We start from the raw sequence: 13,464 nt of genomic DNA, 5'->3' as shown, positions 1-13,464 counted from the left end.
GTTAAGTCAGTTTCGCAAGAGTCCCCCTACCCTTGATGGCTCCTCTCAGTATTTCCCACTCACCGAATTCCGCACTCTGCTCATTGGCTATAAATCCTGACTTGTCCTTATTGTATCTGGAGTTGAACCCACTCTCTCTCCCCTATTGCAGCAGGCTTGAATAAAGCCTTCTTTACTGCTTTAACAAGGATCAAAATAATTTTTTCTTTAACAGAATCAAAAAGAGGGGCAGATATAGGATCCATGAAATCTCAGGAGGCTAAAATTAGACATTTCCAGATGCCAACTGTGTAGCTGCCTAGAAAGCAACTGGCCTACATTAGAATACGGACTACAAGGTGTCTTCAGGAAGAAAGTGGATTCTAGACAATGCATAGATCATGGCTATTATTAGCAATACAGTAAAAGCTTACATACAAAAGAAACCAAAAAAAGAGGGTGAGAGGAATATTAGAAATCTCAAAACAAGCATAGCAGAAAGTGATAAAAGTCACAGTCAAACATGAAGTAATGGGGGCTGGCCCCGTGGCCAAGTGGTTAAGTTCGTGCGCCCCACTTCAGCAGCCCAGGGTTCCCCAGTTCAGATCCTGGGCGCAGACTTAGCAGTGCTCATTAAGCCACGCTGAGGTGGCATCCCACATAGCAGAACTAGAAGGACCTACAACTAGAATATACAACTATGTACTACATGGGTTTGGGGAGAAGGAAAAAAAAAAAACACAACATGAAGTAAGGTACAAAGAGGCATGGCTGTGAACTTGATGGCTTATGGGAAAAGTGACTTCATGCGACCTCGACACTTTTGACATTAGGATCATATTTCCTTCCTACATAGCTCATCATAATATTTGAGATTCAAATAAATGATATCAACAGTATTTTATGATTATGTAAAAACTGTACTGGCTTTTAATGTTCATAAGCAATGTATCAATTTGTCGATATAGACAAAGTGTCTAAAACTAAACTCTGATCTGCGCCATCCCACTGTTACCTACCAAAAATATTCTCCACACTATACAAGAATCAGCAGAAATGCATGCACACACACGTATATTTAAATCTCCCTTTTCTATTCAAAAACTAGAATCATTCTATAAGTTATTCTACATTTTACTCTTTTCGGTTTAACAGTACACCTTGGAGATTGTGCGTGTTAACACCTATAGATCGACCCAGTGGTGTGCCAATAAAGGTTCAGCAATAGGTTCTTGGAGGGAAGAAGTAGAGGCTGTGATCCCTGGTTTGTGGCATCTGCCCATTTCCACACTGCAGATACTCCCACTATGGTGGCCACTGACCAGGCTCCACATGTGCTGTCACCGAACGCAGAGTTCAGGCTGACTCCAAGACATCAATGGATCTACCTCAACCTTTTTCACAGCTGTGAAGTTTCCTAATGCATTAACATAATGTATTCAACCAGTCCTCTCTTAGCAGTCAGAACCAGGATAAACTGAGAGAGTCACTGTGTTATGGGAGTTACATGAAACATCATGAGGTAAAGAGCTTTAATGGGCAATGGCGAGCAAAGGCAAGCTGAAAAAGGGGGGAAGCAGAAACTACCAGCAAGCTGAGAAAAGGCAGCTGTTGCAGAGAGGAAAACACTACCTGATATGCAGAGCAAAGCAGTCATCATCAGAGACCTTTTAGCCTGAAAAAAGACAGAAGAGGCCATCCCTGAGCTGCTTCATGTTTCAGGTCCTGATGGCTTTCCTTGCCAGCTCAATGTATTCATACAGCAAATGCTTTTCTCCTGAAATAATGTGAATAGGTTATTCACGTCTGTGATTGGAGTTCCTTAACTCCATCTCACCTTTCAACCAAAAGAGACCGTAAGTATCAACGGTGCCTGAGCAATGGTTTCAGTTATTTGTGATCACTTTCTTAGTATACTATGGACTAGGATCTATCAAGAATAAAGATGTTTTTAATGGTAAAATCTTAATAGGCACCACTGCTAAAAACTTCAGCATTTCTTTTGCCATGCTCTAGCTCCAAGGCTGGAAGGGATGCTCAGAGGAGGAATAAGTAGAGTTACGCAGATCAACATCAAAACATAACTACCAGCAAACAAAATACAGGAAGGTGCGCTTAGTCACAAGAGAACCTGAAATACCACTCACTTTAATTGGTCACTCTGTGCGAGACGAAATTAAAAACATGCAAGGAAAAGTTGCATATACCTCCCCTCCCCCTGAGAAAGCTGATTCTGCAATCGCATCCCAGGATACCAAGGTATCCTAAGCCAACGACACACCAGGGGTCCTGCAGGAACGGACCCAGCATCTCCTCCTGCCGCTTTTATTCCCTCGGCCGGGAGGGAATCTATAATCCAATACTCCGCTGCACTCCAGTCCAGTCCCATTCCCACCTCATAACTCCATTAATTCCATGTTAAACAAATGTCTTATCGAAAAATGCACAACCTTAAAAACCCATTTATCTCCTTCTTCCTTCTTGCACTAGGGTAATAATCTCAGAAAAATCATTTGGCTTCCCTCCCTCTTTCTTCTGTTCACCTGGGAACAACACAACAACAAAAGATTCTGCAATTATAAAACAGTATAAATAATCAGGACCATGGAAGGGACAGCCCAAGGCTTTCTGAAAGCTAAATACATGGAAGAACCAAGGCCATAAACCCAAAAGTCCTCCGAAATGCCCAGGTTTCCTCTTCCAAAGAGCCACATGAGGACCCATCTACATTGTCACATGACTCTGGTTTAAAATGCATTGTCTGATAAAATAAAAGCATTCAAAATAACCCTAAACGCTCTTCAATTTCAGATTTTAATTATCAGTGTAAATATGATTTTTACCTTTCTATTAAAAATATTTCTATCACTACCAGCATTACATCAACATTTTCTATTATATCATGCTTTAATAGCTTTTACATTTTTCATTAAATTTGTAGCACATATTTCTTCAAACAAATTCTTATATAGAAGCCCAATTTTCAAGCAAGGAGGGTGAGTGGGGCTGAGGAGAGATGCAGCAAGGTTCTCCTAGCCTGACCTCCCTCTTTCCTCCAGTGACCACAGGACCTCTGCAGAACTGACAGTGCTAGACAGTCCAAGCAAGTAAGCAACCTTCTTTACTCAGCACGTTTCTAATCTAGTACTCACACGATTTCTCTTCCAATTAGTTTCCCAATCGCCATCTCAACTACCCTTTCATAGTGTTCCCATAATTGTCCAGGCCCTCCTCTTCCTTTTACAAGTAAAAACATCAACATTTTATCATTGGTAGGTTGTTTGTTTTATTTGTAAGCATATATTTTTAAGAGCTTTAAGAACAGGACACACCTCCAATATTTTAAACATGGAACACTGAGCATCAAGTAGATATATAATATTTCTATAACTAATAAAATATTTAAAATTATACTTTTGGCAACAATTCTTGGGCAGGCTTCTATTACCTACTTCCTAATTTCTAGAAAGACGAGGAACAAAATAATTTTTAAAGTCCTAGAAACAGTTACTGACCAGGATTCATTGTAATAGAGAAGGAAATTATTTTCCTCAAATTTAATCATGAATTCTCGGCAGCGTCTACATGGCCCGCCTTACCGCTGCCCATTGCCATAAAGGTAGAACTGGCCACTGCTTCTTTGGATCTACTGTATTTCCAATCAGTTACCTCTAACATTGTATTGAACATATTTATTTCCATGTCTCTTATATTAATCTGTCATCTCCATGAACAAAGGACAGTATCTCATTCATCCTGGAATCTCCAGTATCTATCACAATGTCCAGCACATGGTAGCTGCTCACTAAATATTTCTTAAAAGGATAAAAAACTTACCCAAAATTAATTATTAATATGAATTATTCAACCAGGTAAACACTTAATATATCAATTTATTTTTAAAATTAGATTTACAAGCTATTTGCTTTTTTTATTTTAATTTTTTTTTCCTTTTTGTCCCCAAAGCCCCCCAGTACATAGTTGTATATATTTTCTTTTTTAGCTGTGGGTCCTTCTAGTTGTGCGCATGTGCGATGCCTCCTCAGCATGGCTTGATGAGTGGTGCCATGTCTGCGCCCAAGATTCGAACCAGCAAAACCCTGGGCCACCAAAACACAGCGTGCAAACTTAACCACTCGGCCATGGGGCCAGCCCCTACAAGCTATTTTCCAGATACACCTTCACTGCAAAAAGTACACCTTTGCTAAAGATTCTTAGCTTCCTCATATATTTTATTGTGTTTTTAAAATTCTATTTCAAGGTGGCACTTAACATTTTGTTAAGACTCTAAAATTCAGACATGAGAAGTCATAATCTATTTCTGACTAGCATTTCTAATTATTACAAGTCCTTCATATCCATTAAGGAATAAATGAATGAGTGGATGGATGGATGAATGAATGGATAGGTATACAGATGGATGAATGAACAAATGAATGCACGCATGCAGGGTGCTCTTGAAAGATGAAGGAAACCAGAGCCTTGTTACGTCTGTTCCAACCTACTCCTCTCCTCACACTTTCCCTTTATCTGTCGCCCCAATCTACGCAGAGAACGCCACAGTCTCACTTTCTTTACTGGAAGGTCATGTTCACTTGGCTATGTGTGGTTCCATCTTGCTTCAAGTCCACATGGAGGGACTCCTGCTGGAGTAACACTCGGGAACTCTCTCCCCACTCTTCTCTCACTCCTCTCATGGAGGAAGAAGGACTCCCAGGGTTGGCTTGGCTGAGCTCCTTGCTTTCTTTCTCACCCACCCTGTCCCTGGGTGCATGCCCTCTGATCTGCTCTCCAAGCAGGAAGGCACCTGTCCTGAGGGGAGGCCTGCAGTTGCTCAGCTATGCCAGTCACCCATGAGTAAGTCTGTCTAAGTTAAGACCAGCGAATAAGTCCTTTTACTTCAGGTTTAATGTCATGCCCTCCAATCAGCCAATGGAGGGGCCATTTTGAGCTCCATCTGTCAGTCTCTTGTGTCTTACTTGTCAAGAAGAAGAAATAATATCACCACTGGTTCCCTAGAATTCCCAAAATCAGACTGGTAACTCCTACATTTAGGTGTAAGACGATTCACAGAAAAAGAGGACAAGAAATAATGCAACAATATTTAAATACCATTACTACTGATGAGAAATATAATTACTAGTTGCTGAGTATGAACATAATTCCCACAACTGGGGGCAGGGTTGAATGACAAAATTACCAACAACAGATACTTAGAACCAAGACAAGCCTATGAGTCATTTTACTCACTTAACCCCGCCTACAGTTGCTGGCAAGCTCAAGATTATACTTGAGCTGCTTTTCCAGCAGTATGATTGTTTTAAGAGATGACACAAGTCTGGTTTGTGACAACTCCTCATTGGCAGATACTTTATAACCTGTTTAGCAAGTGTTTACTATGTGGCAGACAGAGTGCTGGGCTTTACTAGGCATATCTCACATAATTCTCACAAGAACCTGCTGCTAGTTTTATGACTATCCCAGTCTACATACGGGAACCGGAAGTGTGGAGAGGTTAAGTCAGTCAGGTCCTATGGGAAGTAAGGAGCAGAGCAGGACTTAAAGTCAGGCTGTCTGACTTCAAAGCTCTGTTTCTAACCACCAGGCTGCTTTGCTGAAGGGTAAGAGGCTGACCTTTTATATTTCTTCTCATCTCTGCTAGTCCCTACATTTGTTTTCTTAGAAACAAATCTATCTGTGATTCCTGTGAGTTCTTAACAATTGTGTTTTCTAGCTTCCAGAAGCCCTCCAATCTTATCACACTAAATTGTCGATTATTTGTGCAAAATGAAGACCAATGGTGTTGTACAGAATCCAAGAACTATTTATATGAAATACTCTCTGTATTCATAAGCAACTGTACCTCCTCTATTATAAGTTGTATTTTATAGGATAATAAAAGGAAATGATTGAGAAATAATGCAAAAAAATGGACAGAATAATCACCAAATGGATAGTGAAGTTAACTTTACTAAAATACTTTATGCTTTTACTAGATACTAAGTCAAATGTCTTCATGATTAATTTCTATGATTATAGAAAGAATTCTGTTGAATCTACTTCATTTACCTAACTTTCACAACTCTTTCAGCTCATTCAGAATTGTAAGCATGTACAGTTAATTCATTACAATAAAAGTTTGTGTTGAATTCAGCACAATGGGTATTAACAATAAATGATGCGATTGCAGCAAATTCTTGTAGACCAGATATAAGACAAAGGGGACAGAAGCGAATTCATAGACTGCCCAGCCTATTAGTAAATAACTAATTCCACAGATAGTTTGACAAATCCTGTTCTCAACTCAATGGTAATTTTGCTACTCTTTAAATCAAAATGATATGTAAAAACCAAACTGTGCCCGAAATGGCATACAAACTCAAAAACTAAGTATTACCTAGAACAGCTGAAAGTAGCACATAAGAACAACTGTATTAATACATCAATAAAGGTATGCACTATGCAAGTATTATTTGGTCCCTGGATGGCCCTTAGGTTCAAACTGGAATATAAGGCCATCAAAAGTCAGCAATTTGGGATGTGACAAATGTAAGTGTTCATATCACACTGAAGCTGTCATTCATTCCATCATTTAAAAAAAAAAAAAAAAAAGGAGTATCCTAAGCTCCAAGCATGGCACCATGTAATTCTCACAACATACAGCTGCATTCAACACTTCTCACCAAACACACCCTAAGAACGTTATATATAAGTATCTCATAGGTGCATGTGTGTTTAATATGATACGTATCCTTTACATTATGTTACTAATGTTGTGTTAGGGTGACTTGTATAAGTAAAATTTATTTTCCATAACAAACACCAAAAGTGCTGTACAGATATGGTAGTCACTGATCACGAATCTAGAAGAATTAAGTACCAACTAAGAGCCAGACACTTAGGTAATAGCTGGCAGTGATTCTGCACAACCTAAATGTTTTATCTACATTATTTCATTTAATGTCCTCACATCAAAACTATGAGGTTGGTAGAATCATTGTTCATTTAACAGATGAGGAAACTGTTAGGTTAATTAACTTGCAAAGAGCACACAGCTTTGAAGTACAGAAGTGGCACTGGGACCAAGGCAGTGAGTCTCTAGAGTGCTCTACTAACTCCACATGGTCTTTGAACAAAGAAAGTGGCAGGCAAGTGAACAAAGGTTTACCAAGAGAATCGGTTAACAGGGATCCTCAAAGTAGCATCAAATGGGGGCAGGAGGCCAAGGAAATGCTCTCCAGTCAACCAGAAGCCAAGGAGGTGTTTCTGAACAGAAGAGGTCAGAAAAGCTGCAGAGAAAATGAAGACTACTGACAAAGGAAGAAGAGTTTGCTTATTAACAGCTCACATTTGTTGAGCTTTTACAATCCATCAGGTACTATGCCAGGTAAATATATCACCTCATTTAATATTCAATCAGCTCTCTTATCATTTACATTTTACAGATGAGAAAGTGAAACAGTGAAACAGTTTCCACAGTGGATATCCTACTCCAATACAAGGAAAAATCATCCTAGATCTGAAAATGAAGACTTCCCAAAATTAATTATGCCTGTACACTTTCAGATATCCAAGTTTCCAAGGTTTCACTCCACTGATACCATAAAATTGTCATAGAGTTTTAAGGATATAAAATGCATTTTGACAGCATCCAATTATTATAAACAAGCAAATTTTTCCAAAAGCTAAAATGGGGCAGCTAAAGATTGTTTTCATAGTCAACTAGAGACAATGAGCTTATTTTTTTTATGCTTCACTAAATCATCAACTGTGGAAAACAGAACAAAACAAAACAAACCCCCAAAAAACAAAACTCAATGAACAAAAAAAGGACTGGAATGAAACGCACCAAAATACCAACATTTTAACCTGAGAGGGAAATATGAATAATTTTATTTTCTTCTTACACTTTTGTATTCTTTTCTGAATGATCAATAATAGGCATATGTAATATTACTTTTATTATAAAATATATCTTTTAAAAATATAAAGATAGATCATATTGATACCGTAAGTTATAAAATTTTAAAAATTTTTTCCAAATACATTTCAAGCTTTTTAATAAAATATTGTGCTGCCTGAAAAACAAATTTGCTCTCCAATTTTCTTATGAGGTTTTAGATGAAAAGCTATAAAACAATTTTTGAAGAAAGTCATCTACAGCCATCAGAATAATTCTGCCCAATCTCTATGGATACCTACCAGTTCCACTTGGAATACCTAGTAGTCAGTCATATAAGTTAAGGAAAATCAGATTAAGAACATAAAGACCAGGTTTCCCTTGGAAAAATGAGATGGATTAAGCTTTCTGATATTCACTAATTCAAAAATCATTGAGCACCATTTATTGCCACTGTACCTAGCTACTGTGAATACAAACATGGATAAAACACAGTTCTTCAAAAAGATCAGTCTCCTGAGGGAGTCAGACACATAAAGAATCAACTGTAAATGATGTGATCAATGCCCATTAACAGATCTCTTTCTTAAACGCTACAGAGCAGCTAATAGGAAAAGAGCAAAGCCAGAGAAAGACTTTACCTACAAGGCAAGATTTGACGCTGCCTTTGCCTTAAAAGAATGATGGAAACTCACCATCTGGACAAGGAGAGAAAGCTTCTTAATTAAAAAGCTGCAGTCCACAGCAACAGGTACAGCTATTTCAACAGCACCCACCTCAACAGTTAGGTAGGAAAGATCAGTCTTTACACTTTTACCACTTCTCCTTCCCCTTCTTTTTCATAATATCCCCCCCACCACCACTGGAACAGAAGGTAATCCCTTAGAGCAAAAGTTAAGGGTATGAGAAAAATAAGAAAAGGAAAAGATTTAGGGATTAGAAATTCATTTGAAGACATAAAGAAAGCAAAATAAACTTAGTAAAAACTTAACTCATGTTTTGATACTACTAATATATCATTATTCCCTGGGTATTAAATCATTACTATCTGGGTCACTCAGAATTGAATGACTCAGAAAATGGCAACAATAAGCCTTTTTTGGGGGGCCAGCCCCATGGCCAAGTGGTTAAGTTCGCACGCTCCGCTTCGGTGGCCCAGGGTTTCGCCGGTTTGGATCCTGGGCGTGGACATGGCACCGCTCATCAAGTCATGCTGAGGCGGCATCCCACATGCCACAACTAGAAGGACCCACAACTAAAAATACACAACTATGTACCGGGGGGCTTTGGGGGAAAAAAGGAAAAAAAAAAGGCTTTTTTTAATGATGCAAATTCTGCTCAAAAAGCAAATTTTAAAAACAAATTTAAGCACATCCAAATGTATATTCCTTTAATTTTATGAACCATTTATATAATCTTCCATATACCAAACTGAATATAATATAATTTGAGAGAAACAACAGTAGTAGAATGTAGATTTCCAAAGAAACTTGCACCATTATATTCAGGATTTTTAAAAAAACAATAATAATCTTAGACGTAACTGATCCATAAAAGAAGAGGAAAGCACTGCCACAGGGCTCCAGGTGACATCTCGTCTGGAGGTCCTGAAAATTCACATTTAGGTTTCTGTACTGAAACCTATACATCCTATCCCTATCCTAATGACTCACTCTCAATCACCTGGCCAAAAACTTATACACAGGTTCAGCCAGAGTCTAAATGAATTTTTCACACAGCAGTCAAAGACTAAAGAAGTCATGAAGTGGGAAAAAAATCTTCTTCCAGAATGTCATACTTGATGAGTTATGCCAATTTCCACCCAAAATATCACCATACTGCAAGGAGATGAACTATAAAAACATGTTTTACATAAAGGACCTGCTATCCTTCTTGTTGCGGAAAACACTTCTTAGAAAGCATGGTCTCCAACTCATTGAGTAAACCATCTGAAATTATAGAATGCATTTATAACAGCAACCCAAATTTCTCTTTTATAAGGAAACAAGCATGACCTACTTCATAATGCAACAAAAAAGACTGGGAAACATAAATATCCATCAGTTGAGCTGTTAAATATCATGAAGCAAAATCAGGCACTGATGTGGATTCATTCCCAAGATATACTGTTAATAAGGGGGGAAAAGGGCAAGATTCAGAATAGTGCCTATAACACACTGTTGGGGGTTAGGGGTGCACATAAATACACAACGTTAACAGTGGTTGCCCTGGGGGAGGTTAAAACTAGGTGGTGCTGGACAAAAAGGATACTTGTTTTTTACTGGATAACCTTTAGTACACCTTGAATTGTTTACATGTACATGTACTACCTTATCAAAATATAAAAATAAAATTTTTAACAATTGTAAAGATAACAAGAGAAAAATCCCTCCTCAGGAAAAGGTTGAAGATTTAACACTACCCCAAGAGAGCTACTTCTGCACAAGCAACCGATCCAGTCTCTACTGCGCCCTTGCCCAAGCCTCCAGTGATAAGAAACATCAGGAGGGTCAAGTACAAGGCCACCTCAGCGTTTTTTGTTTTTTTTTTTTTTAAAGATTTTATTTTTTCCTTTTTCTCCCCAAAGCCCCCTGGTACATAGTTGTGTATTCTTCGTTGTGGGTTCTTCTAGTTGTGGCATGTGGGACGCTGCCTCAGCGTGGTCTGACGAGCAGTGCCATGTCCGCGCCCAGGATTCGAACTAAGGAAACACTGGGCCGCCTGCTGCGGAGTGCACGAACTTAACCACTCGGCCACGGGGCCAGCCCCCCACCTCAGCTTTTTTTGATGAACGCCTTCACGTTCCAGCTTTCTTTAGTATGGTGCTAGAGGAAGGAAAGGAAGAATATAAATTCAGAGACGGAAACTATGCCAAGGGCACAACTACTTCTCGCTCGTGACGAAAAGAAAACCAATTAATACTCTCTTCTCCAGCAGGTCACGCAGGCAGGGGGGCTGTGACAGTGCAGAAAGAGGAGATTAAGGATCTATATTCTATCTTCTGCAATATGGATAGAAAACCAGGCCCAGAGAAACACATCATCATCCACTACAGCAATTCGTAAGAGGGTCCGCACTTTACTGAGAACTGCAAAAATTAAACAAAGGATAATACAAATGCCAAAGTCACTACATTTGATGCTATTAAGGGCTGGTTCAAATACTTTAAAAATAAGTACAAGCCAAATGACAAAATTTACAGGAGAATCTGCCTCAGCAGATCACGCTACAACTTCCCTGATAATTCACTTACCAGATGAGATTTCTACTGCTGACAAGTCTGAATTGTTTTGAAATAGATGTCTTACAGACTTTCATTTATAGTGGTTTTAAAATACCTTTAAAGCCTTTTAGAGGGTACTTTTTCCTTTAAACTCATTTTCCATGACACTGATCTTGCCAACTGTACTTTCGCCAACAGCAGTCTTTTTCAAGAACTTTAACAAACTTGCTGACAAACATTACATTACTATCATCGTGAATGCTAAGTTGCTTTGACTGACCATTTTTAATTCAGCCAATCTAATAGGTTCTTTGATTTCTATTAAGACACAGTATCTGCCCTCAAGATGTTATGACCTTGTAAATGAATAAAACAATCTTTACCACAAGAGATGTGTTCTCCATAGGCCCTTACCAGCAATGAGAGAAAGGCAACAGTAACAATCCTTCTTAAAGCACGTCACACAACCTACGGGGACACCCTGATACCGTACAACACAAACTGTTTCTAACATGACAAGAAAATGACAGAGCATTTAATGAAGTAATTATAAGAGGTGATTATGTGAAGAGAGAACAGAATTTTAGTGAGATCATTTTTGTTTGCTTCAATATTATAATGAGAGCCAATCTGGATTTTTCTTCTAGGAGATGCCTTCATTTTGACTTATGTTCCTCTAGAAATCTACGCATCAGAAGCCCAAATTGCTTGGCAAGCATACTGGAATGCCAACAGAAACTAGTTAATTGCCTACTTCCTTTTAAATGCTACCAAGCACCATAAATCTTGTGGAAAATGTGGTTATCTTTATTTATAATATGCTTTAGAAAGAGCTTTCCTACTGAATTATGTCTGGAATGTGTGTATATATGTAAACACACGCAAACCCTAGCTTTCCGTAAATCTAGTCAATAAATCCACAATAGTCTGATGGATTCATTTAACAAATTAAAATGAAATCAATACTGTTTCACAAAATTAGTCCATATGCCAGTGATTTTACTCCATTTATGCTTTTGTTTTTGTCCAATTCCACAGAACTCCTAACTGCTCGACCACTTATTATTGACGTAACCTTGAGCAAGTCGCAACGAGCGCGAGCTTGTCTCCCTGTAACACAAAAACAATGACGGCAACAAGAGCAGCAGCTAACACTAAACGTCTACGCTGTGTCAGGGACTGTTCTAAGCGTATTATAATGTTCTAAGCACATATTCTCAAGCACATGGTCACATGTAAACTCAAACCCTGATGCTCTGTCTGGCAGTTAGGATGCAGCACCGTCACTGCCGTGGCCCAGGTTTGTTCCGGTCAGGGAACCACACCACCCATCTGTCTGTCGCTTGTCAGACTGTAGCAGCTGCGTGGTGCTGTGATGCTAAAAGCTCTGTCGCCGGGATTTCAAATACCAGCAGGGTCACCCATGGTAGATGGGTTTCAGTGGAGCTTCCAGAATAAGAGAGACCAGGAAGAAGGACCAAAAAATTGGCCATGAAAAAATCCCATGGACAGCAGCGGAGCACTGGCTGATGCAGCACCAGAAGGTGAGAGGATGGGCAAAAAGTCCAGGCAGGGTTCTGCTCTGCTGTCCACAGGGTCGCCAGGAGTCGGAATCTACACAATAGCACTAATGGCAAAACTCAAACAACCCTATGATGTAGTCACTATTATTATCACCAAATTACAGATGAGAAAAGGGAGACATTCAGAAGTTTCTAAAGGTCTCATGGCAGATGGTCCAGAATCCAGAACCCACACTCTAAATCGTTAAGATACAGCTGTCTAAAATTGTAAGACGTTTCCTGCCCAACTTGTAGAATTCTTGTGAACATCACATTTAATTGAGCTCACACAAGCATTTTAAAACTTTTAAGTGCTACATAACCATATTTATTATTAATAAAGTCTTAAAGACAAGATTGATAAAATTGGCTGTGGAGGTATCTAAACAAAAATTAAAATTAAAAAGTTAAAGGAATTAGAAAAAAGCTTAAAGTGTATCTAGCTCCATCTCCCACAAATAATGACATCCCCTCCATAATATTCTTAATAAGCGATCACGTAATTTCTCCTTTAATGCTTCCAGAGAAGAAAATCTCACTAGCTCCCAAGTCAGCCTATTCCACCTTGAAATGTTCTAACTATTATTAGAAATGTCTTCCTTTTAGTTCTAAACAAAATTAGGCTTTTCCGCATGACAAGCCTATAAATACACGTCACTGAGATATTCACACTGATCAACACATGACATTTTATTAAAGTCTCCTTTGCAATTTGACACCCACATTCAACACGATACCCCAGAACAGGTCTGACATGAGGAAAACCACAGCTCTAGCACCTCCCTTGACCTGCAACCGAA

General features: G+C 38.8%; 1 protein-coding gene across 14 annotated transcripts in view; it reads right to left on the bottom strand.

Moving 5' to 3' along the window:
- USP6NL (USP6 N-terminal like) overlaps nt 1-13,464 on the bottom strand; it is a 256,318-nt gene that overhangs the window by 76,794 nt on the left and 166,060 nt on the right. The window contains exon 1 of one of the 14 annotated variants that reach the window (XM_023631948.2): nt 1,612-1,756. The exons of the other annotated variants lie outside the window; for them this stretch is intronic. Coding sequence (XP_023487716.2) covers nt 1,612-1,678 — 67 coding nt within the window. The 5' untranslated portion in view covers nt 1,679-1,756. Of the gene's footprint in view, nt 1-1,611; nt 1,757-13,464 lie in introns of those variants that run through there. 14 annotated transcript variants of the gene reach the window in all.

This window comes from Equus caballus, chromosome 29 (genome assembly GCF_041296265.1).
Source record: "Equus caballus isolate H_3958 breed thoroughbred chromosome 29, TB-T2T, whole genome shotgun sequence".
Lineage (NCBI taxonomy): Eukaryota > Metazoa > Chordata > Mammalia > Perissodactyla > Equidae > Equus > Equus caballus.
Note: the sequence above shows the minus strand (reverse complement) of the source record. Positions and strands in the feature narration are given on the sequence as shown.